General features: G+C 33.7%; 1 protein-coding gene across 2 annotated transcripts in view; it reads right to left on the reverse strand.

The window, feature by feature from the left end:
- LOC141846457 (DExH-box ATP-dependent RNA helicase DExH11-like) overlaps window positions 1–24,072 on the reverse strand; it is a 41,449-nt gene extending 17,377 nt beyond the window's left edge. The window contains exons 1-15 of one of the 2 annotated variants that reach the window (XM_074734506.1): window positions 23,866–24,072; window positions 21,817–22,065; window positions 21,438–21,698; window positions 21,277–21,348; window positions 19,207–19,279; window positions 18,473–18,618; window positions 17,286–17,393; window positions 13,328–13,429; window positions 12,860–13,060; window positions 12,606–12,716; window positions 10,279–10,346; window positions 9,762–10,131; window positions 8,767–8,922; window positions 8,576–8,686; window positions 565–618 (exon numbers count right to left, since the gene is read on the reverse strand). In XM_074734506.1, the coding sequence (XP_074590607.1) occupies window positions 565–618; window positions 8,576–8,686; window positions 8,767–8,922; window positions 9,762–10,131; window positions 10,279–10,346; window positions 12,606–12,716; window positions 12,860–13,060; window positions 13,328–13,429; window positions 17,286–17,393; window positions 18,473–18,618; window positions 19,207–19,279; window positions 21,277–21,348; window positions 21,438–21,698; window positions 21,817–22,065; window positions 23,866–24,006 (2,223 nt within the window). In that variant the 5' untranslated portion in view covers window positions 24,007–24,072. Of the gene's footprint in view, window positions 1–564; window positions 619–8,575; window positions 8,687–8,766; window positions 8,923–9,761; window positions 10,132–10,278; window positions 10,347–12,605; window positions 12,717–12,859; window positions 13,061–13,327; window positions 13,430–17,285; window positions 17,394–18,472; window positions 18,619–19,200; window positions 19,280–21,276; window positions 21,349–21,437; window positions 21,699–21,816; window positions 22,066–23,865 lie in introns of both variants that reach the window. The other variant, XM_074734505.1, reaches the window with a different exon arrangement.
- Between the last annotated feature and the right edge of the window lie 3,144 nt (window positions 24,073–27,216).

Raw genomic sequence — 27,216 nt, forward strand, 5'->3', positions numbered from 1 at the left:
TAATTTGGCACCCTTTTTGGCAGGGTCTTGCTGGAATTGGTTAGAATGGTTTTGGGAGTTGATTAAATTTCATACTTGCTGTGATTTAATTGTGTGGTAAGCATTTTTCTTCTATGATCTGTGTGGTATGCTTTGAATTGTGTAAAATCAAAAGTTTTGTTCATATACTTGTAGGTGCAAACTAGTATTGAATTAGTGGATCTTCAAATTGAGATGGGTGTTTTTCAGCTTGTAACTTTCTAGAATACAATTGTGCAATGGATTTATAGTTGTTGCTTTTTCTAGCAAAGAGAAGATATTAATCAAACAATTATTAATGAGATTCCTGCAAGAAAGGTTGATCATGCGACAATAAATTATAATCTGCCCCCTGGAAAATTCACAAGAATTAGTCATAATATTTCCAAACCCAATTAAGAAATGTATACCAATTTCAAACATATCAAATTTTTGCACAGCATCCAGAAGCAAAAAAGCCAACCAATCTCTCAAACAATAATGTTCAAACAACAAACAAAAGTTGAACATTGTTAAAAACCAAACAAAAGAAAATAGATAGCTTACTGTTCGAGCTGGAGCATTAACTCCCATTGCAAAAGTCTCAGTGGAGAACAGCACCTATATGAAGTCAAGCAAAAAAGTCAAATTATAATCAATCATCACCTCTGTGTCAACCAAAAAATTAACTTTTCCACAAATTGTAAGGTTGTTGGGAAAGAGGAATACTGAATTGTAAAGTTGTAAGGTAATTATGTATATATTATAAGATTGAATCTAGAAACCCTAACTTAAAATACCATTGTGGGACTAAAGTAGTATGCTAACAACTCTATTATCCTAATACAACAACTAGACTATCTCTAGCATAAACCAGAAAAATTCTAACAGGAAAAACATAGACTAAGGCATCATCAGGAAAATGAAAACAAAATTAACCAAAACTCTAGAAATAATAGATGGGAGGATGCAAAACTACAACCTTAGATTAGTACACAGTCAGCACTGTCTTTGACCTTAAGCCAGGACATCAAAAAAGATGAGGATAAAGAGAAAAACAAATGCTTAAGCCAGCACATCAATGTCCTTGAGTGTGTATATAGCAGCACGCAACAGACAAAATGAGCCTGGAGGAAGGATGGAGAGCACAGCAGCGACTCTTTTCTGCAAGTAGAAAACTGAGAGCATAATATTTTCTCTGCATGAAGACTTCATTGGAGATGGATATCAAGCTCGACCCATTACACGAAGTAGCGAGATGAAAATAAGAGATTTTCTCTATTCACATCAAACAGGATATGTTGAAAGAAGAAAGAGAACACACACTCCTCACGACATGGCCTAAAAGAAGGAGAGTACAAAGGAGGCTACACTTCTACTTCCACTCAGGAACATGACCTAAAAGGTGAGTGCAAAGGAGGCTACACTTCTACTTCCTCAGAAACATGAAAGAGACTGATCTAGATGTGGAATTGCTCAAAATTGCTCGTCATGCAGAATCAAAAAAGAAGGTAGTGTTGGATTTAGCATCCACATGGAGGCGGCAACCTTGATGCCCAAAATGATCTGACCGGATAGGGAAATCCCAATTCAGTGGGCCTTTCAATACAATCAAATAGATTAGTCCCAGGGTGCCATATTCTAGGAGCCCAAACTATGTGATTGAATAAATCCTCCATTTGTTGTGGGTCAATGTCCTCTTCCTCTTCTTCAAACTCTGATTCATATTTTTCATAGATTTGAATCATATCTAACTGATTCCATGTATCCACAATGGATGAACAGTCTCTCCCAAATAGAGAGACTCACAGATGTGATTAGCATGGACAAGGGGAGTAAGGGCATCACGATGGAAGTGACAATGGAAGGGAAGGTGCATCAGGAAGGCTCATTACACCAAGGAGGAAACCCCACAAGTTTAGTGAAAGAAAAGTACTGTAATGTATATGTACTGAAAAAATGATTACATCTTCATATTAAAATATTCATATAGGACTAAGTCACTACATTAATAATCATATCACCTATGCCTCTAACAACAATAAGATGAATAGCATCGAAGATAGAAGTTTTAGTTTGACAATAGTAGCACCAAAGACAAGACTCATATGTAACAAAATTACAAAAGCATGGTTGTGCGGAAAGTGCATAAGAAATAAAAAATAAATTTATTTTGTAATAACAAAAAAATGTTTTAAAAACTCCATGCTTGGGAGGTCGAGAACAAGCTAATAGGCATTGAGAGATCAAGTTGAGAAAGAAGGATATGATTTCCAAGAGGGAAAGGAGTCAGACAAGATTACACTCATTTAATCTCATTCAAGTCCCAAGCAATGGATGTGGGTGTAGGATAATCAATAACAAAGAGATCACAGTGGCTCATAGGTAGTGCACAAGCACAGATGTAGGTTTGACGAGTAGCCATGTGGTAAGCTATGACAACCTTAACCTAAGAGGGTTATCAGATTAAAGTCACTACATTAATCATATCAACCTAATTCCTCTAACGACAATAAGATGAATAGCATGGAACATACAATTATCAGTTTGACAATAGTACGGTCTCACATGTGATAAAAATTACAAAAGCATCATTGCATCAGAAGTGCATAATAAATAAAAAATACATAAATCTATTTTGTAATAACAAAAGATTATTTTTAAAACTCCACACTTGGGATGTCATTTGAATTAAAATTTTGGAGCAATAAATTACAAAATATACAAGCAACTCAAATATTAATTGCAATTTGCCCATACCAGAAGAAGGTAGTGCAGCAATAGAGAATGTTAGTGGTCGCATGCTCGTAAAATATATAGTTTTCTAATATCAAAATTAGATTACTCCTCTAACATCTAGAATTGAAATTAATTACTCCATATATCCATCAATATAAATCAATCTATTATGAATTATACTTGGACTTACACCACTAGAACCAAATTTGGTATAGGTACATGATAGGGATATTGCATAAAGTTTCATACTCTATCAAAGTTTGGGTTTCAATTAGAATAGTACAATTATGATATCATTTTGTGCAGACACAAAACACACTTGAGATCTTGTGTTATCTTGGGTGGCATAGTTGAAGCATAAAGTTTCAGCATATGCAATCATTGTAAGCGTCATTTATACCATGTCCACACTCAGAACCTTGTCGGGCGACACCATCGAAAATATTACGAGATATAGACAATGTCTTGTTTAATGTTCATCATGTCAATGAATACCGTGTCATGCCAACATTTGACAATCGTTGGCATCATGGTTTAAAACTTCGAGCCGTATCGAAATTTCGATTTATAACTAGAGCCATACATTTCCAATATCATAGTGTGTCATGTCAATAAAATTTTGATACTATTTTAAGGAGGAAAGAAATAAAAAAAATCTCATGTGTTTAAGTGTGTTAAGGATAAAAAGAATAAAAAATATATAAAAAGAGGAAGGAGAAAGAATTAAAAAGAAAACGAATTAACAATTCTAAAAATAAATTGAAAGAAAAAATTGAACCGGTGGTCTTGCGCGTGGCCACATGGCTTGCAAGAGGCCTCGGCAAGTCTTGCACGGCCGCGAGGCCTCGCACGAGGGTGTTGTGCTATGTAGGTCAACTGTCAGAATAATAAATTTCCCCCATAGTGCCCAGTACGATATGAGATTTTAAACTATGGTTGGCATGATATGATACAAATGAATTGAGATCATCTTATATTTTTAGCTTTTCTATTAAAATTGTATCATTACAAATGGAACAAAAAGTCCGAATTTAAGCATATAGTTATTGTTAGAATATTTAGGAATTGTTAGAATATTTAGGAATTGTTAGAATATTTAAGAATAAATATTCTGTTAAGGATAAATATTCTGTTTTTCTTTTTTAGAATAATTCTCCTAGAATAGGTCTCTATATTCATATATAAATAGGGGCTTATATCTTGTAATAGAATAAGAGAAATTCATTGTATTATTATTTTACATGGTATCAGAGCCAAGGCTAGGTTTAGAGTTATCCTACCAAACCAATCCTCTTCCTTCTCTCCCTCCTTGTTCGCTACGCGTTTTCCTCGCGTGTACTCGTGTTTAGGTTTGGGTTTTCCTCCCTCTTTAGGTTTAGGGTTATCCGCCCAAACCAATCCTCTTCTTCTCTCTCTCTGTTCACCACGCGTTTTCCTCGCGTGCGTTTCTATTTGCCGTTTTTCCTCGTCGCGTGTTTTCCTCGTCGCGACGCAATAATCTCAGCAGCTTCCTTCTCTCTCTGTTCGCCACGCATTTTCCTCGCGTGTGTTTCTGTTCGTCGTCTTTTTTCGTCGCGCGTTTTCCTCGTCGCAATGCATCAATCACAAGTGGCTTCCTTCTTTCTCTATTCGCCACGCGTTTTCCTTGCGTGTGTTTTTGTTCGCCGTCTTTCCTCGTCGCATGTTTTCCTCATCGCGACGTAGCAATCGCAGCGGCTTCCTCGACGCGCGTCTTCCTCGACGCGCATCTTCCTCGACGCGACGAGCAGCAGGTCTCCGCCACCGCCTTCCTCGTCGCGCGTTATCCTCGTCGCGATGCAGCAATCGCAGCGGCTTCCTCATCGTGCGTTTTCCTCAACGCGACGAGCAGCATGTCTCCTCCGCCGCCTTCCTCGTCGCGCGTTTTCCTCGTCGCGACGCAGCAATCACAGCGGCTTCCTCGTCGCGTGTCTTCCTCGACGAAACGAGCAACACGTCTTCCTCGCGACACCACTCTTCCCGTGGTCGCGCGCTCTTGTTGCTTCCTCGCGACGCCACTCTTCCCGTGGTTGCGCGCTCCTGTTTCTTCCTCGAGACGCCACTCTTCCCGTGGTCGCTCACTTCTGAGCAGCATGTCTTCATCACGCGGCTAGGGTCTCGACATAAGGATCGCACCATCTTCTTATGCTCGTCCGCGTCTCCTCTCTTCTCAACAGAAGCAGCAACATCAGCCGCTTCTCTTCTCCGCTGCCCTCTTCCAGTAACGGCAACAAGCTAGCAAGTTCCAGCTCTCCGAATGTCAAGCTCATGCCAAATTAGGGGGAGCCTCTTTCAGATCCTGAACGATACAGACGATTAGTAGGGAGACTATGCTACGTTATTGTTACTCGTCCGGATATCTCACTTACAATAAGTGTAGTAAGTCAACTCTCCATGCAAGGAACATTGGGATGTTGTAACAAGCATTATCCGATATATCAGAGGTGCTCCAGGAAAGGGTATTTTGTATGAAGACAAAGGACATTCTCGAATTGACTACATATGTAACAAGTTGGATACATATGATTTATATCCTCCTGCTTGAGGGGGAGTGGAAGTGTTAGAATATTTAAGAATAAATATTCTATTAGGGATAAATATTCTGTTAAGGATAAATATTCTGTTTTTCTTTTTTAGAATAATTCTCCTAGAATAAGTCTCTATATTCATGTATAAGTAGGGGCTTATATCTTGTAATAGAATAAGAGAAATCCATTGTATTATTATTTTACAGTTATCATATCTTCCTCTTTTCCTTCTTTAACTCCTTCCCTTCCACCTCTAATTCATAACTAGCACCATACATTAGACTGTCAGCGCGATACCAAACATCGAAACTTTTCTCATGGCTCAATATTTTAAACCGTGATCCCTACAATTAATAATAAAAGACAATGATTGAAAGTGAATTCGCTAGTTTAGAGAGAATACATAATAAATCTAGTTTGCATATTTTTGTCCTATCCATGCCTAAATCAATCCTTCCTGTTTATGAAGTCAAGATGCATATATGCAAACCATATTTTCCATAAGTTTTACAATTAGTTGATCTCGCACAAAGTCTCAAATCAATTATAACCCTTGGAGAATTGACACTCTATAACTTGAAAGAGTTTCTATCAACGTTTAAAGTATTGAGCCATGCTGATCAACATGAGTAGAATTCACCATTCTAATTATTGACTAGCACATGAAACACTCAACACTGAATCGAAGCAAATGCAAAACACTTAGCATCGAGTGGAAGCTTAGAGGGAGAGAAATAAAATAGAAAGACCAAAGGAGAAAAAACGAGAAGGGGAAGAAATTACCAGAGGCAAACAACTAGAGAAAGGGAAGATAGAAGGGATGGTTATTGTGAGCAACGAGCATGGCAGCCACTAACGAAGGGTCGCACGATCGCTGCAAGTTGAGAGTAGTGCATCTACTCGAGCGATGGGAAACTAGGGTAGGTCACAACCACAAGATTGAGAGAAGCAAAAAAAACATACAAATTAACTTGATTAAATAATTATATAATCCATAGTATGATATAGATATAACTAAAAGTAATTTAAAATGATTGAATCAGATTTTTCTATATATAGATTTGGTTTAATTTTAAATAGGTCAAAACAAATCTAACTATAGTTCAGCTTGAACTTGATTTTAATCATCATATCTATATCTACATGATTTGCTCTATTTAACCCTAAACTACCTTCCAGTCAACTATTAATCTCAAAACATTAGTTTGATTTAACTTAAGTAATTATCTATAAAAATTTTACATAGGCTACGGTAAAGTTGTTGTCATGTTACCTAAAGGTCACGAATTCGGATCTCAAAAACAACCTCTTGCAAAATAGGGTAATACTACATACAATAGATCCTTCCTCGGAACCCCGCATTTAATTATCTACAAAAAAATCTAATAATTTAAAATACAAAATTTTAAATATGATAAAGTTTATATGTCTACCTTCTTGTCCTCCTTTATGTCTTCTCAATTTCTCAACATCGATTTGAATTTCAATAAATAACTAGGGTTCGATTAAATTTTAAGAGATATCATTTATTTTTTCCATAATTTTTAATTCATTTTAATGAAATATTATATTAGGATTGTGAACTCATGAATAATATTTTTAAAAACAAATCTCTATTTTCAATTTTTAATGTAATTTTATTAAAAAATTGAAACTAAATTTTTTTAAATTTAATTAATTCGAGTTCAAATCAACTTTCATATATTTAGTTTTTAAAATTTTCATATTTATAAAATTAAATAAAATTAATTACAAAATTCAAATATAGCTTAAACCAAAAATATAATATTTTAGGACATAAAAATTAAAAAATTAAAAGCTCTTTATTTTTATCTATCTTACATGGAATAAACAAAATCAATCATAACAACAATCAAGTTATTATCCCATTAAGTGAGGCCGATTATGTGTGTCATACACCACTGGGCTCGATCCCTTACTATATCCTCATCTATATTTCAATAAATTTTATTTTATTCAATTGTTACTAACCATGTCTTCTTTAGCCTTCCTGTTCCTCGATTAATATGTGTATTTATCATTGTCTCATATTGACTAACTAAGGTATTTATTGGTTGTCTAAGTATATGTTCATATCATCTTAAACTTGTCGCTCACAAATTTCCCTTAACATGTGCACCTCCAAGTTTTTCTCTAATATTCTCATTTCTTATTCTATCTATCATCATATGTCCACACCTCCACTTTAATATTTTCATCTCTGTAACTCATCTTTTGCTCGTGTACTCACTTTACAACTCAATATTCAACTTCATATAACATAACAAGTTTAATCGACATTTTATAAAACTTTCTTTTACGCTTTAGAAGTGTCATACGATCGCATAGAACACCTGACACTCCTTCATTTCAATCATCTTGCTTGTATTTTTTATATAACATCTCTATCAACCCCTATATTTTTTTGGTAATTATTGTTGATTAATTTGCTACCATGATGTCTATCTTAAATCTATTAAACTTCCTCATTTTTAACATGCTCATTATCCTCGACATGCTGCTATAAATTTAAATGCATGCAATCCACCACCGCAATATATTTTTGCGGTATTGAGGATCACGTATTTCAATATTTCATTTTCATTTAATCTATAATATTAAATAGTGTGAATTTTAACATTTTGTTAATATCATAAATAATGGAACTAAACTTGTTAAAATCAAACTAACTAAATTTTTTTATAACAGACCAAACCAATCAATTTTTACTATTAAAGTTGAAGAAACCAAACGATAAAAAATTGGTTAGTTGGGTTAGTAACCAAATGAACCAATTTTAAATATATATATATATTAAACTTTTTTATAAAAACATTGGTTTAATAAAAAATTAAAAAGCATTAACATATTTTTAGTTGCATTTGGGAGAATTTTTACATCATAGTAGCAAGCCTAATTATGTGTTTGTTCTTGAACTTGCATTCTTCAATTTTCAAGTTGCATTAGATTTCCAATAAAATTGTTGGATATTCACCTACTTTTGTGTTTTGAAGCCTCTTAGAAAAGTACTTACTAAACCTTGTGGGTTATCTTTAAAAAGCTCGATAATCAAAAAGATGTATACAACTAATATGTATATGTACAAATTTATATTTTCTCTCTCTTTTGACATGGAACAAAGCATTAGGACCTTAATAACAGATTTAGTTCAGGGATTGCTATTTCAGTAAATTGGATGAAACCAAACAAAAAACTTTCTCGTAAGCAATTGCAAAGATGCAGTTCATTCATGCATTAAAAAACCGTAATTATGTAACCAAAAAAAACAGAACCTTAATGACACCCCGACAAAAGAGCATCTCAACAACTTCTTTTACAATAGGAAGAAGCCCCGCATGATGCACACCAATACCCCTCTTAAGCAAGTTCTCGACACGAACAACCTATATAAACACATACGAAGTTTGATGAATGTCAAGTTGATAACAATCAATAACACGATGAGTTTATTTAATAGCATTACTTGTGGAAGATTCCTATCAGATCCTTTTAGCCTTGAAAATGCCTTGTCACAAAAGACCCGAATTTCACTTTTCTCAGAATTACTTGTCAAGTCAGTCCCAGTCATGTTATCAGCTGATTTATCAACACGATTCTTGGAAAAGCAGAAAATGACAACCTGATACCAAAAACATGACCCATATAAAAAACAAATTTAACGATCACAACCTAAAGCACAAACAAAAACCTCCTGACAAAAACCTCTGGAAGTGAAAGGAAAGCACAGTAAAATTGGTGAAAGATGAACCTGAAATGATACAAAACCATGTTCCTATCTGTCAGGTAACCTTGCATTTACAAACAGTCCTTTTAAACATGATAGACCAGAGTCGCAAGCTATTGAGCTGAAAGTTAAAAAGAAAATGCATAGATTGCTACAAATATGAGGCACCAAAACTGAGATTGGATAGATAAAAACTGAATGATCAAATCAAGAAAAAATTCAAGTAAATCAGATTCAACAGGACACAGGAAGAAGAAAGAAACACTCTTTACAAAATTTGGAAAACAAAACCATATTAATAAGGATATAGTTATACAGATTGATCCTTTCCAAGTAGCTCAAGCATTGGGATAAATGAATAGTCAATCAACTTTAATATGCTATAAGCAAGAGGTTTAAAGAAAAGTTCATCAATCAATTCATGTGTTGCCTTTGAGCCAATTAAGTAAATATATAAATCCATACATGAAGGAAGAGTATTAAGGATATAAATATATAAACTGACTCTTTTCCTATTCACTCAAACTTTTGGAAAAGAACTTTAACAAATCAACTTTAACAATTTTATTTGAAAGAACTAACCACAATATTATTTGAAAGAACTAAATAACTGTCTAGAATATTATTGGAAAGAACTAACGTCCAATTTTAGCATAGCAGAGGAAAAATCATAAACATATGTTAGATTAATAGAAAAAGAAACTATCTATTGACTTGAATAACAAGCTCCTTACAGGCAATTGGGCATTCTTTGAAAGTTTGTTTATGAGTGACAGCCACAAAGAGAACTCGGATCTCCTTAGACCTGAAGTATGTTGATTCCCACTAGCATTCAAGAAAGTCTGAGCAGTCTGATGTCCTGAGTGCTTTTGACTTCTCCCTCGATTAGAACTGTCAAGTTGCCTGGGTTGGCCTCCACCATGAAAGTGTGAAGCAACATGTTTCACTCCAGAAGGGCCTCCAACAGCATTAGACTTTCTTTTTTTATAAACTTCTTTAACTGCTTTGAATCCTTGAGGCAAAAACTCATCCTTCTCACATATTTTGTACAACTCCCCAGAGAAGAACAAGCAGTGCTCAAGGGGAACAGGTCTTTTGATAGTCCTGAGAAGAAACAGAGGAAGTATTATTTGCCAAGTATCAGAAAACAAACAAGATGAACTGATGGACAAGATAAGGGATGGTAGAAAAAAAGAATTGCAATAGTTGAAACACTTGCATAATTCTAGTATCAAAGTAATTGAGGTTTACCCTGTTACACGTATTTTCTTTTGTTTTGTTCGACCAATCCAATCCGCAAATTCAATTGTGTTAGGGACCTGGACAATATTCAAGAAGCCAATTTACTACAATTTTACAAATCAGGAAAAAAAATAATAACATATTCCATTTTACCAGCAATATAGGTGATACGTCCGAACCAATTCTCCTACATAACATGATCTTTCAATTTATTTTGTGCAACGGAGTAATTTGAGAAAGCCAAAAAAATGTACTAAGGAATGAAAGATTCTGACACTTAAAAGTCAAGAACACTGGCTGTAGAACCTTGCATGATATAAGATAAAACTGCTGCTACAGATTCAGCCATATATCTTGGCAAAATGGATGTTCAAGTGTGTAACACATCCTTGAATATTATACAAGATACAGTAAAACTTGCCGTGGATGAATACGGATAGGCCAAGTTGGATTGAAATTTTGAAACATTAATCCAATTATTACTGACAAATCGTAGATCTGATAATCAAGAAATGAAGAAAAAAAGATTCAGAGAAACAAGCTAGGAATGGTTGGGTTTCACTACAAGTGGAAGGTTGATAGTAATTTCGCATATATTTCATTATGCATAAATAAATAAATAAATAAAATCGATTAAACATACTTATATAATTATTTTCACAAAAGAGATTAAAATAATATTTAACATAGAAAATTGAGTTTTAAAACAATTAAATTATTGGAGGGATAAATAATTGATGTTTCTTTCATGTTCACATATGGACTCATATGAAATTAACACGGGAAGGGTAGTTTTGAAAAAAAAAATGGAACTCCTAAATTATTGATACCTACTATTAGATTTTTCTTAACCTTCCATGCTAGTTGATAATAAATACTTATACTTTCACATTGTATAGCTTTTATTTACACACCCTATGATAATACATAATTAAATCAATATAATTTATAATAAAAAGTTGATTTAGGTTGATGGTTTAGACTAACCAATAAGATGTGAACTCAAAATAGAATAATTGTGCCAACAAAACTAAAGTAAAATAATAAGATGTTAAATGAAAAAAAAAAGTAAATACTAAAAAGTGAAAACTCTGAGTTTAGCCTTATACCAAAGTATTTGACCGCACACATGAGATATTTGGTAGTGAGGAATCGCACGCGATCAATATTTATTTGCGAAATGACACTATATTATTATATACCACCTGTGAGGGGAAGCTTTTAGCTCATACATCAAATGGCATTATTACACTTTGAGGAAACTGACTCCAGTAATTCACTTCTTAATGATTTGTTGGTAATTAATTTATGAGACTTTTATCATTGATATCATTTATACATGCCCAAATCATTAGTACTATTTATACATGTTGAGTAAATAATGATAATTGAAAATTATCTTAATTGATAATAAATGATGATGATGATTTAGAAATGATAGTTATAACTCTAAATATCAACAATCAATCAAAATAAAATTAGTAGATGAATATAGATATATTTATATATCTATATGTGTATAAGTTAAAGAATTAAAAGAAGAATTTAAAGTTGCAAGATGAAAATTATGACTTGTTTTAGTTCCTTTACCTCCTAAATAAGATTAAATGCATGCACGCATTTCTTGTGCTTAGAGTCTCCTTTTCTTTGATTTCTAAATTTACAATCATAGGCACCCTTTTAATAACAGTTGATTTTGGCTAGTACATAAATTTGTTCAAAAATCTCAATCTACTAATTCCTAATTTAATTTTCATATTGTTGTGTTTTGTTTTATGTGTATAGTTTTCATTCTACTTATAAACAAAATGAAGGGGAGCCTTGGTGCAATAGTAAAACTGTTGTCGTATGACCTAAAGGTCATAAATTCAAGTTGCGGAAACAACCTCTTGCAATATAAGATAAGGATGCATATAATAGACCCTTCCCCGAGACCCTACATTGACGGAAGATTTGTGCACCAAGCTACCCTTTGTTAAAAAAATACTTACATACATATATACAATTTGTGGATTTCTTGGTTATCTTGATTTAGTACATGATTGGTTGGCTCTTAGTGGCCTTTTATTATATTATCACCAAGTGGGATACCTCCTAGTAAGTGGAAATTTTATATGGCCACTCTTACTCTTTATCCTCCTTATCTCCTTCTTCATTCCTTTATTCCTTCTCTTTTTACCAGTGATGATCGACACCACACCTTGGTTCACTACTGGCACCATCTTATTACTATCAAGGGAACAAAATCTCAACGTGGAATGAAACTTTAAAGTTTATTTAGAGATTCCCACTAGTTTGCTTAGAAATAATATGTAGGACTAAGGTATAAAACATACCGTTGCTGAAAGTAGGACAATGTTCACATGACTTGGAAGCATGATAATCACTTCCTCCCAAACAACTCCTCTCTCAGCATCATTAACATAATGCACTTCATCAAATATAACCTGTGCAAACAACAACAGAAGAATTAACAGAAAACTCATTTTAGTCGCTCCGAATAAAAAAAGTAAACTCCTAATATCATGCATAGATTATAGAACTCTGTGTTAAGTTCAAACCAAAAATGAACAAACGGTAGGCACGTTACCCATTCGATGTCTCTAATGATATCAGCACCTTTATAAAGCATTGACCGCAATATCTCTGTAGTCATGATAAGACAAGATGCCTCTGGCTTCAAACTTACATCTCCAGTAAGAAGGCCTACATCAAATTTCCCAGAAAAATCCCTATACTTTTGGTTGCTGATAGTTTTTATAGGAGCAGTATAAACAGCCCTCGTGCAATGCTACAATAAAATACATTTCGATTAAAAGAGGCAAATGAATATGTTTCAAAACTAGGATGCCTAATGTTAGGTTGGACTTGGAACACTTCAGCACAAGATTAACTAAATTACTCAGACAATAAGGACAATACCATCAAGGAATATGTGACCTTGCAAGACTATTTGAACTGAAAGAACACTGAATGACCTTGCAAGACATTTCTTAAAACATGGAATTTGTGAGAACAAGAAAATATTGACAAAGATATAGAAGATAAATATGCATACTTTTGATGCTAAAGCAAACGCATATTCAGCAACAACAGTCTTTCCGGCAGAAGTATGAGCAGCTACAAAAACAGACTCGCCTCTCTCAAGATAGTAAATAGCCTGCATAGACCAGAAGATAATCAAATGATTAGATATGGTTTCCAAATATTCAGACATGTACCAAAAGGCATGGTATTAAACAGTCTACACAAGAATTACTATTAATCAAATATTTTTTTAATATTATTATCCGTTTTAAGGACATACTGGGATTTATCTGCTATTTAAGTCCTTTAAGAAAACATTAGATTTGTATGGGCGACCTTCAATTTTTATTTTTATTTTTTTAGAAGTGCTTATGTTGAGAATCACAACAGTCTATAAATCCACAACCCTCCTTACAACAATAATAATGTCAGGTTTTAAAATAGTCAACTCATCAAGCCTTACACTGTTTGAAGAGAGAGCAGATAGATTAAAATGGCATAATACAAGGCATTAAAGCATTTACAATATTTTCCTCTATTGTTCTAATTTATCAACAATCAATCCATTATTTAGTAGCCACCTCCTCATTACATCTCATCTTTTAACATTTCTAAACTAATACCTCAATAAAGAATTTACATCCCATTGAAATATTTCGCCATTTAAAGTGAGCAATACTATGCCAAGCAGTTATATGAGGCTCATGAGAACCACCTTCTTCTATTAGTATGAACCATAACGCAAAAACTTGTTTACCCAATTAATAAGTAGATTCTATTTTGACATATCTTGCGTCTCCAAATAAAAGACTGAATTATTGCCTATATATGAAACAAGAGGAAGAATTATTATGTTACATGCCCATTCAACTGATGATGGGAAAAATAGGTAAACCAATTAAACTTTGAAAATCAGTAAATTAACTTTAAGGCTTAAGCACATCAAAAGTTCAATATGTTATTACACAAGATGAAAAGAGTGGTACAATACTCCTAGAATTGGAAGGATGGGAAGGGAAAGGATGTAGCACTAGGTAGAAGGTAAATAAAAGGATAAGAATTCCTACCATCAAACCACCTAATTTTAAGCAGAAACAATAGGGAAAGTGTGGTTTCAACCATGGTTTGAAATCTCATACTATGGCTGCTGAAACGGTCAAAACATGTTGCTTTGATAAATTACCAAAATTTGATACTACTCAACACCAAGACAATATCTCCTATGTCATTGTATCAATTATGTCAATGAATATCATTTCATGTTGACACTCAACGCCCTTGGCATACTACAATTAATAAAATGTTGTTATTTTATTTTATAACTTGTCTCCATACAAGATAATATCCAAATCGTAGCATTGCAGATGGAAAGCAAACATTGAGCTTAACTATATAGTTATCTTAGCTTTTTTCTTTTTCTTCATCTCTTTCCTCTTTTCACCTCCAATTTATTATCACCTACACTATACATTAACACGTCAGCAAAATATCGAAACAGAATCAAAGACCAAAACACCAACATGGCTCAAGATTTCGAACCTTGGTTTCAATATAGCAAGATAAATGTATCCATGGAACAAGGTTTAAAATCCAAAACCAAACCAGAGTTTCAATCTTTAACCAAACAACGAAATATCAATGACGAATAAGATAAGAAGAAGAGAAGATAGCTATATGCCTAAGTTTAAAGTTTGTGTCTCATCTTCAAGGATATTGTTTTGGCATTATATTGTACGGAGACAATTTTTAAAAATGACAATGTTAGGCTTCATGCAACGACGTGAGGCTTCACACGATGATAAAGACCACTACAAACTTCATACGAGGCTTTTACAATGTTAGGCGCAAGGCTTCCGCATGGCCTAGGATGATGTCAACAAGGTGCTAAGCTTCTATGATGCTATGCAACAAATTGGTAGTGGCTCCTTTCTTCTTCCTCTCTTCCTCCAATCTTCTTTAATCTCTCCTCATATTCCTTCCTCCTCGTCAATGCCTCTAGCATTGCATGTCGGTATCAACATGGCACTCCCACATCTCATTCCAACCAAGGACCAAAACCTTGAACAAAATTCCAAATATTGCATACTTGATAATTTAACATTTTTATATTTATTATAGTTGAGATTTATGTTAATGAATTTATTATTTTTGAATTATTGTGATGTCATTTATTTATTTTATTAATTTAATTATTAAGCAATTGGAGGCTTTAACAAATAATATATACCAAGAAGATCAAAGGAGGAAAGTGTAGACTGGAAATGGATTTTTTTTTCTTATCACTAAAGTTTTGTTAATCAAGATGGGACGGTTCAAAAAAAATCCTGAATATTAATTAATCATACACAATTTTTTTCCTTTATATTTTGCATACAATAGTGTGATTCCAAGGGAAACTATGAGACATAAGCAAGCTTAGCTAGATTCAAGCATAAGACAAATCTCATTTATCCAAGTTTGCAACATCAGATAAGTTCTCCAAGGAAGCGAACAAGGATATGTGGTGGGCATCTTGGGGAAGGAGCTGGATCAAGAGAAGTTGGGATCAAGAAATGAAACAAAAGATGAGCAAGGTTATTTTTGTATATGTGCCCTGATTCCCTGCTGATTTCTTTCTGAGTAAACTAAGGGACAATGATATCAACCATCCTCCATTTAATTGTAAACATACTTGAGGGGCCATCATTCTTCTAGCTTTGGATACCCCTTCCACTCCCATAGTTCAATCGCTCCTTGCCCTTTCCACCCCTTCTAGTAAGCAGTAGTTTTAAAAATTTTCTTGGTAATCATTTTTTTAAATAATTAATTTATACTCATCAATTATCACAACACCGTTTGCAAATATCATACACAAGTTGCTCTCAAATACAGTTTGTGATCTCTCATAGTCTGACTCTTCATCTACCCACTCCATACTTTGTATTAGGTACTCAACACTCTGACAACCAAAATCCTAAACACTTAATATTTCCATGCATCATGTGTAAAAGATTTTTAAAATAGTCATATCAAACATCCAATCCATACTCATGTTGAATAGTTGTGCCCGAGTCCAACTAGCATAGTTTGTGAGGTCGTCTAATCTAACTAAAAAAGCTAATGAAATAAAGCTAGCACTCGATATACACCTGCATTCATAATTACTAAAAACTAAATCAACCAATATAGTTGGGAAACCAAAGAACCAACAAGATATCACTAATTGTTAAAATAGAAATGACAAAAGCCTCAAATCAACACAAGCAATGATTGATTAGATGGTTAAGATGTAGGGATGGCAATAGATCATGCATTTTTTAGGTATACCCGAACTCATGCCTGATAAAATATTTGCTACCTAAACTCATTTAAATACCCACTTCCAATGATAAATGAGTATCAAAACCAGAGATACCAAATTAAATGGGTAAAAAGAGATTACTCGCTGATTAAGCAATGTTAAGCAAAATTAAACCCAAATATTAAGTGCAATCAAGTTCCTGAACCCAACATAACCAAGTGATTACTCGCTGATACACCATTCTCAAGTACTCATTGTCAATCCCTAAACAAATGGATGATTAAAATTGGAGATATCATGTAACAACAACAATCTTATCCCACTAGGTGGCGTGGAGACATTCTGTAACAATTTAAGAAATTTCAGAAATGCCCTAAGTAAAATGTGAAACCAAATTCATTTTCAAAAATGTTTATTACATCTCTTTTTATCCTCTCCATAACCCTTTTTCAGTTTTTCACATATTGCTCACCAAAGAATATCATTTCACTGTTACTCTTATAAAAGATTATTAAAAGTTTCCCCCCAATTCCTCAAGAATCTTAATTCTCAAATTTCAGAAAAATGCAAATTGTTAAACAGTAGTTTTCCTAATGGTCTGTCTATCATTTCCCATCATAATTTGGTTCACAATCAGTGTATTTCATTTTGAGGAGATAGATTAGAATTATCATTCCTGCAATATTGATAAGAATTAACAAATTCTAACCTCTTTCTGGAAGCTATCCAACTCAAAAGGGAAGTCAATGGCCATATCAGGAACAAGTTCATGGAAGTGACCAACAATTATATCATTCCCACCGAGAAGAGCCCACTCCTGCAAAAAAAACAAACAAGGTACAAATATTGCAAGCATATAGTTACTGCCAAAAAACAAAAGGTCAGCCCTGTATCAAATAAAAGGCAGCATTTAACTATAAGAAAAGTGGACCAAAATTTAAATTACCTTGTACTTCATTGTTATGAATTCAGAACCTAATACAAGGCATAGCATAATCTTAAATTTTAATTACAGATAAAATTAACTAATCACAATGACTATAAAACATGAGTTGTAGCCTTAATTTTACAAAATAATAAGATACTTAGATGTTCGCTATTCACCAACCTAATGCTATCCATTTCTATATTCCTGCACTTGTTATCTGCATAGCACTATTTTCTTTCTTACAATCAGGTAATAGCTCAGTATACCTCGCATATGAATAGTCTAATGTTGAGGGGAAAAGTTCATCTCAATATCCAGAAACAAGATAAAAGAAGGGATATCTTTTATTACATGGCTATCAAATCAAAGAAACTAATAACTAACCTAATTCACTATATTACCCTCCTAATGGTTGAAGTTCTTTGCTCTTTTTATTTATAGTCAATTATAAATTACCCTTTGGCTAGGGAACCCAAGCTAATAGTTTTCATCACTTGATTCTTCCCCAATTCATTCTCACTGTGAGAGGCTCAACCAGAAAAACAAAACACTTCCTTTTCAACAAAAGTTGCCATGCAGAGTGAGAAATGGTCTGCTACATTATTGGTGCACTACTCCACTAATGAGCATGGTATCATGCACTCTCTGATGAGGGCAACATTACTGTTATAAATAAAATTTTCAAATAGGGGTCCCTTTCAATTATAATGTAAAAAAGAGGCATTGTTATGTTTTTTGCCCATTAATTTCCATAATGGTCATCAATACATGAGTTGTAACAATATAACCTTGTTCTTACACAATAATGAGATACCTAGTTTCTATTTTTCTCGAAATGTATTTTTTTCCCAATTATTTATCCATAAAGCTTATAAATAAGCTTGTTTTTGCACAAGAATAAGAAACTTAATCCCTAAATTTCATGATGTCAAATGGCCCATAATTAGAACAAATGACAGATTTCATACCTCCTTGTCATGATTCTTAGCTTTGGAACTTTGTCCACCTAATTCAGCTTCAGCATCACTTGATTCACTCAATATCGTATTTTCTAAAGTTACAGGAATATCATCAACTTTTACATCTTCATTTGCAATTTCATCCTGGTTAGAACCTGGATTATATGGAGCAGCAGATACATCAAAATTAAAGTTTTAAATAGGAACTATCTTGTATGATGCTTTAATCCAGACAAAGAATCTTTTTTCATGAAAATGAAAAAAAAATCTTTCTTTCTCAAACAACTTCAATTACTACATCTGTCAGTATCTGAACAATAAGAAGTAAACTAACAAGAAGATGTACAGTCAATCAAAACTAGGCTGTGTAGATAACTATTCCTTGAGGAAATGCAAACTTTTAAGCATGCTAATTATTGCCAATGTTTCATCAATGATTAGGTATTAAAATGATTAAGAATAAGGTCGAGGAAAATTAGTCCAACAAAAGTATGCATTGTTAATGGTTATTCAATTCCTGTTAATTGTTAGGAAAGCTCTCAATATAGCAGTTCTTCAGGCATCTCTTTAAGATTATCACATTTTCAAATTGAATCCAAAAAAGCACTAACACCTTATGGGACAATTTAGAAACAACAGTTGCAATTAACATATTGCAATTTTCTTGTGAAACAAAAGAATCTCCCTGCATAAACACAATACTCCACGTTTACTCACTAGAAGGGGCATAATCTCACCATTACCATTTGATCCTTCAATGATATCTTCTTCCCAAGCCTTTTTAAACAAGTAATTGAACTGCACTGAATGTTTATTCTGCAAAAGACAAGAGCCAGCAAAACAAACAAAAGACATTACTAGAATCTATATGGTTCAAAATTACAATGGAGGAAATAATAATGAAAGTAAACAAATAAAATACAGAGAATAGCCTGTGCACTTAAAGCTAATTAGGATTTTGGTAGGAACTCCCAACATAATATGAACTGCACTGGATATCAAATGAGATATCAATCACATGAATTTCTTTGGTTAAGGTAAACATAAGTCATATTGACTTAACTAAAACGTGCGTAATTAGTGTAATAAATAGATGAAGATTAGCGAAGCGAATGACATGAGAGCATCAGTAACATGAAATGTTTGATGTGAAATAAAACATATACATTACAATTACCATAATTTACGAAAACAAGAAAAACTGAAATAAAATGTAGCAGTATAATTCACACATCCAGATTGTCTGCTTAGCACTCAAGGATACACTTGTCCAGACCTTTAGAATAGATACAGCTTCAAGTAGGGTCATACCATTAACACATTCCATAAGAACAACAAGATTTAAAGAATAGAGCAAACATTGGAAGTAAATCGTAAACAAAAGGTTGAATAAGAAAAGTAGAAATTTGCATATTATACAAATAAAAACATAGTTATCTTGAGCAAACGTTTAAAATCGATGGTAAACAAAACATTGGATAAGAAAAGTAGAAATAACAAATTGGGGGGTATAAAATGAAGTTTACATATTGTTTTGTATTTATTCCAATATAATATTCATTAGAATCATATAAAATTTCTTTAATTGTTCTCTTCTTGCTATGTTTCCCTTATTCCATTTTTTATAATCAATAGGAAACAAAAGGTTGAATAAGAAAAGTAGAAATTTGCATATTAGACATGATAAAAACATAGTTATCTTGAGCAAACATTTAAAATCGATAATAAACAAAACAGTGGATAAAAAAAGAAGAAAATAGCATATTAGGTATTCATATTTATTAGAATATAATATTCACCGGAATCATAAGAAATTTCTTCAATTGTTCTCTTCTTTCTATTTTTCTTTCATTCCTGTTTTTTATTTGTCTACTTGTTTTAATCTACATAGAATTCTCCTTTTCTATGCTCCCATCCTCTGTTCTCTCATTCCTCCTCTTTTCCACATTGTTTTCTCAAATTAATTTATCTTAGGATAGCAAAATTAACAGTTTAACACAAACAGCTATTCCCAAATAAACTCAAACAAGTTTCAATTGTGCTATTTTCTCAAAATAGTTCTTTATTTAAAAATTACGATGGCAACACCAATAACCAATGGATCCTCCACTAAAATAAATCATGGAGCAAAATCCAAAATGAAAGAGCAGTTTAGCAAATGTAGGGTCCACGGATGATCAACACCATTAAGTCTACTCATTTATGTGATGTGGCTAGGAGGCAACAAGAAGACAATCTCTTTACAGGGCAAGAAATAGTGATTTCCCATTGTATTTTTCTTCTTCTAGTTCAAAATATGATTACACTAAACCCTAAATAGCTATAAGATATAGAGTTAAATTAATGCTTTAATGTCAACCTAAATACATCCCTCCTTCACTTGATCTAGTTCTGACTAGCCTAGATGTCAATAAGGGAACAGGTAAAAGAACTGAACTTTGATGCTCCTACACATAAATGGCCCACTCATCTGTCACATGACACTGGAAGGTAGATGTAACTAAACTAAGGAACATCTACTAAAGGAAAAGGTGAAGAATTTTTAAATCCAAGATGCTCCTGCATCAAAGAAAAATCTGAGTACACCGAGAAATATTTACCCTGATAGTATCATAAGCAAATACAAGTAGATGAATTCTTCCTCAAATTATTTGACAGTCATGGATTCATCAAAATGTATAAAATCTTGCATCAATTTGATGAAACCACTTGCACAGATCAATGAGGATGTATTAATAAGGATTTTTTTACAGCAAATTCAAATTTTCACGATATTTTCTATTGATAAAAAAGAATTTTGGGCATCAATTTACCGTTCCATCATCGATAGAATCCTTCTCTGGAAATTTCTGTTGGCTGGTATAGATCCATTGGCAGGGATATTTCTCCAAAAAAGAAAAGAAAGCATCACATGAGTGAACACTAGTAGAGATAATGTTGACCAATTAGTAAGTGACTACTTACTAACTAGTACCTTAAGGCTACCTAGATCAAGTCCTTTTTTAGAGCTAGGGGGTACATTTTGAGCATGACAACCATGGATAACTTCATGCACCCAATCGCCACTATGTGCTCCATCGGGAAGGTTTCTTTGCAAAGCTTGAGAACCTTTAAGTCCTCCTGGTCGGAATGGGCGGTTGTTGGTGCTTCCTCTTACAAATTCCTTTGGTGGTCCAGGCATTCGAGGTATTGATCCCAACTCTTGAGCACCTTCCATCAGCAATGTAATGTCTACCTGGAATAAGAACAAGAAAGCTTAATTCAAATCAAAGAATAAAATAAGAACTTGTTTCTTGCTATAGTTTTGAAATAAGTGCAATGTTTAGGGAGACAAAGAAGAATCTCAATGATACCTCCACTGAATGTGGATTCCATATTCCTGAATTCTTGGATCGCCTAAATGGCAACTCCCACATAGAGGCAACAATGAAACGGGGTTCTGAAGGCTCCAACTGGATTTTAGCCCTGTCAAACCAATCATAATGCCACCACCGCCCAGAATTTTGCACAGAGAACTCATCAAGGTCGACCTCTGGATGAAGGTAATTTTCCTCTATAATCTCCCTCATTCTTTCATGCGTTTCTTGAGGAAATGCAGGTGGCTACAACAAAAGGAAACAGAATTTACAGTTTTATTGAATATATTATCAGGAGAAAAATGTTACTGTGAAATTTCATCATGATTTGAATAACTTGAATTGAGTTTAATTTGGACCTAGAATACAATTTATTGTTTCATTTGACATATTCAGAGCTTCACAGACGAATGAAGGTCGCAAGAACATTGAAATCGAGCAACCAAAAGTAAATCTGGTCAATTTAACTAAGGTAGGTTTTAAAAAAATTCTCTTAGATCGATGGTTGAAACTTAATTGTTAAATCTTTTCCATTTATGTAAACATGGATCTTCCTATGTATTGGTAATGTTGTGTCAATCAATCTAATGTGAGGTTTATGATAGATTTTGTTTCTCAAATCTATATTAGTCAATATTCATAATTGGGATCAATAATGGTTGTATTGCAAACAAATCTTGGTTTGATTAATTTGTGGGTTTTAATTTTTGAGGCACTTCCTGGTTATGGTATGTTGTTGTAGCTTATGAATCTAGTGGAAAATCACATTTTAGGAACAAATTTAGTAGAATCTAAGTTGGCAGTTTACCTTTCATCAAACCATGGCTGATACATGAATGCTCACTTTGCGCATAACATATGAAATATGAGTGAAAATGGGTTAGATGCTTTTAAAGTGGTGAATAAGATTCAAGTCTGGAGAATGTATATGTGTCAAAGCCTAGCTTAGTAATGTCATTTGAATGATTTGTTGATGTATTGTGTTATTTGGCATGCATGATAGTTGATAGGGGCTTGTGATTTGCAACATAATAATTGTAATTATGATTTACGCTTTGGCATATATCTTCAATGATATAGATTGCAACTTTTTGAATGATCCTAATGAGTATTATTTCTAGCAAGTTACATCAATTATTTGGTGTCATGTTGGACTTGGTAAGCTGACTAGTAGTATGGCAATAGAAGGCATGATTTATATAGGGGTAAGCTACATTAATAAAAGCAACTTTGTATAGTATAGTAGTCATATGATTTATTCAATATATCTAAGAGCACTTACACATTTGCATTTTGTTTCTGAAATTTCTTAGCTCATTCTTTGCTCTTGCCTTCAATTTGAGATATGGTAAGTTTCTTGGGTTAGATTTTTAAGAGTTGCTGAGTGTACTTGTTAGAGGTAAATGGATTATTATATTTTGACCTCCTCTAACACTAGTTCAGTAGTTGTTTCATTATGATTACGTGAAACTAGACAATATCTATTGGGTGGATAGATTAACCTTATACAAAGCATTACATGCGTGTACACATATACATGCGCAAGCACAACACCACAAAAAGGAAAAAAAAAAACTAGTTCAATTAAACGAATGAATTAATCTGCATGGTGTAATTCTATAAAAAGACTAAAGTAAATAGCAATTCTTGAGTTTGTAAACTACCAAATTTTAAATATTTTAAAGAAACAGAATCATGGTTCATGGTGTTCAAGAAAGTTGAAATCTGCAATATCAATTTGTGTACCTCTCAATCGTAATTTTATTTTGCATATATTTTGAAAAATTATCACGAGAATATCAAAGATAACCTTTAATTAATAGTTCCGAATTTATAAATGAAAACAACTTAAATTTTATTATCATCAAAATGCTTAACATTTTTTTGTCTGTTAAAAATCTAAGGATATATATGTATGAAATTTTCTTTTTCAGCGGTAACACAAATATTTTTGAAATGAAGATAGTAGATAAAGAATAGGAAAACAAAGGAACAAAGATAAACCTGTTGGCAACAATTACGAAGGACAATGGAAGGAGTACTTACGAGAATGAAATCAGGGAGAGAAGTCAAGGGGTTAGGGCGCGGGCGCACAACGGGATGGAGTGGCTCGAGATGGAGATGGCCGCTGTGGCCAGTAAACCCCAAGCTGAAGGCGACCTCGTTGGCCGCCACAACGTGCTCCATCGACGACGACGAAGATTGTACTAGTCGCACCGACCTGCCGCCTGCGACCACTCCCTCGCTGCTTCAAAAGGTTCTTGTTCAAGAATCCGATCAGTTCTTGTGACTTCGCCTTGGGTCTCGTTTTATTCATCGGCTTATCTGGGCCTCCAATTAGCCAGGGTGCTTAGCCCATTAATCGTGGATAAAGAGAAGGCCACCAACAGACTACCGTTCAAATAAATAATAAATAAATAAAATAACGCAAATAAAAGCGCCAAAAGTTGACCGTTAAAATACCACTGTCTAAATGAAAAATATTCATTTTATCATTTTTTTTAATTATTCTTTAAATTATTTTCTAGTTAGTAGAGAGAGATATTATGATAATAAAGATTTTAAAAAGATTAAATATTTAAGAATTTTTTATCTCTTTACCAAATAATACTATCAATGAAAAATGTAAAATAAATATTTTGAATTTGACTTTAATGCTAAGGTTTGTGAAGTCGAAGATCTTCTCCGAGGTGCTCTACCGTCTTCTTTGCGCGACCTAGAAAAATCATAACTACATTTTAACCGTAATTATTAAATTAACCTAATTTAATTTTTCAACCGGTCAAGAGTTAATCCTACTCCAAATCAACTCACCATTTCCGCTTAATCTATTTAAATTGATTACTCCATTAATCCATCACCACTAAACCTAACTTAACCAATTCACTAAGATTAATGGAACATTAATTAGTTAACTTAGTTAATTAGTCAAACCTATTACTTAATCAACTAACCTAATTAACTAATCAAACTAATTATCTAATCAATAATTAGATTAACAATTAACTAATTAATTAAACTGATTAACCAAATCATTAATTAGGTTGATAATCCAATTAACTAGATTAATTTTCTTAATCATTGATTAAATCAACTAAAATTCATTACTTAATTAATCTTAACTAATGATTTGATTAATTTGATCACATCAATTAACCTAAATATCTTAATTACCAATTTAGATGAACAATCTTATTAACCTACCAATCAAATAACGTTAAGCACCCATTAATCCACCTTAATCAACCGAATAATTATACCTAATTAACTTACTAATTAATTAACTAATTAATTAACAGATTAACTATTAATTAATTTACTTACCTTAATTAATTAAATCTTTAATTACTCATTTACCTTAATTAATTAACTCAGTTAATTAAATAAATCTGTAGCTCGTCTTCTCCACGCGAACAGGGCAGAGGTCGGCGGCGGCGGCGGCTCGTCTGGCGGCGAGCGAAATCGGGAGCAAGAAGGCCGCGGCGTGAGGTTCCGATTGTGAGTTCTGGTCGGCGTTCGTGCTTCTCCGGCGAACAGCGCAAGGGAGAAGGGAGGCGGCGGATGCTCTGCTTCTCCACGCGGCGGGCGGCGAACGGTGCAGCGGCGGAGGCGATCGCGGCAAGGCGCGGTGCAGGCAGACGGCTCCGGCGTTCTTCTTCACACGGTGGCGACGAGCGGTGGCAAAGCAGCGTCTCCACCCGACGGCGGCTAACTCAGGCAGTGTCGACTTCTTGAGGGCGGCGGCGAGACGGAGAGGAGAGGAAGAAGGGTTGCTGCTCGGCTCCCCTCCTCGCACGCCCTTTTAAAGCCTGCCTACCCGACTCTGTTCCGGCGGACGCGGCGCGAGCGATTCCGTCAGACTCGGCCGCTGCGAGGGACGCGGGCTGCGTGCGAAGAAGTCGCGGCGCGGCTGTTTTAATAGGGAATGCACAGTAACTTTCCAAATTAAATCTAAACTACCGCCGTTAACTACTAAACCCAATTAAATCTAAGATTTATTAAAACAATTGAACCTATTACTGTAGCGAACCGAGTTAAATTTTGGTTTACTTGGTTCACTAACCAAACGACCTCCGATTTGATCCAAACTAGTTTTGTTGGATTCGTCTTTGCGAGACGAACCTTTTCATCCATTTTATTTTATCAAAACCTCATCTAATACGAACCAAACCAACTTGGTTCAATTTGGTTCATTCTTGATTCGTTTGGTTCACCAATCAGACGACGTCCGATTTGATCCAAATCAATTTTATGGGATTCGTCTTTGTAAGACGAATCTTTCCATCCTTTTTATTTAGTCAAAATCTTAACCTAACTCTAGTTCCTACTCATTAATCTAAATGAACTCAATCCAGTTAACTACTTAGCCTTTAATGCTTAATTATTAAATCTAATAATTAACCCCTCCTTAGTCTTTACGAATTCATCAGGATTATTTATAATTAACCCCTATCTCTTTACGAAATATTCTAAATCTAACCAATAATCTTAAGTGGGGGGGGGGGGGGGTGTTACATCCTCCGAATAAGGATTTACGGGTGTTACAATCTCTTCTTCTTGAATAATTTTCGGATTAGATTGACTAATTTGATAGCAATTTTGTTGTCGTCTTCTAATTTTGATTCATCTAATTGTGGTTCAGTCTTAGTTTCTTTCTTTAATTTATCTGCAAACAAAGTTATACATTTCTCGGATGCAGTAGTATTAGATTGCTCATGAAGTTCAAATTCAAAACATATTTTATCTAATTTTATCTTTGAAAGAACCCTTGAAACTTTGTAAGCATCTACTATCGATTCCCACAAAGTGCAAAGTATTTCTCGAAAATGCTTTTAAAGCATATCTGATTATGTCTTGGTTTTCCACACATTGTCTATCGCATGTAAGCCATTGAGGATGTCCTGGACTCTTGCGTGTAGCTAGATTGTAGTTTCTCCATCTTACATGATTATGTTGTATAATTTATTGAATAGTAAGTCTCTTTTGCATACCTTTGCGTCAAATGTCCCTTCATGCAATTCGACTAGCTTATTGTTAGTGTTAGCCCTTAGAGTTAATTATGCGATGATTGACAAAGAAGTTTTTATATCATATTTTATTAATAAAAGATAAAGCTTATGGTTATTATATTTACTTCAGATATGTGCCAGTTGAATTAGTATAATAATTTTCTAGATAGTAGGTTTTAGTCTACAACATATCAATTGGTTAAATTGATAGTAGAAGGCTATAGATATATATAGAATACTACTTTTAACTATTTCTAGTCAAGCTTTAATATACAAGAGCAATATTAATGCTTGAGACTAACATATAGGTCAACTGATAACTTAATATCACAGGTCATGGATATAAGATATTAAATTGACACATAGGTATATATTAGAGAATATATAC

This window comes from Curcuma longa, chromosome 15 (genome assembly GCF_044706935.1).
Source record: "Curcuma longa cultivar G26 ecotype Majalengka, Jawa Barat chromosome 15, ITB_CL_G26_1.1, whole genome shotgun sequence".
Classification (NCBI taxonomy): domain Eukaryota; kingdom Viridiplantae; phylum Streptophyta; class Magnoliopsida; order Zingiberales; family Zingiberaceae; genus Curcuma; species Curcuma longa.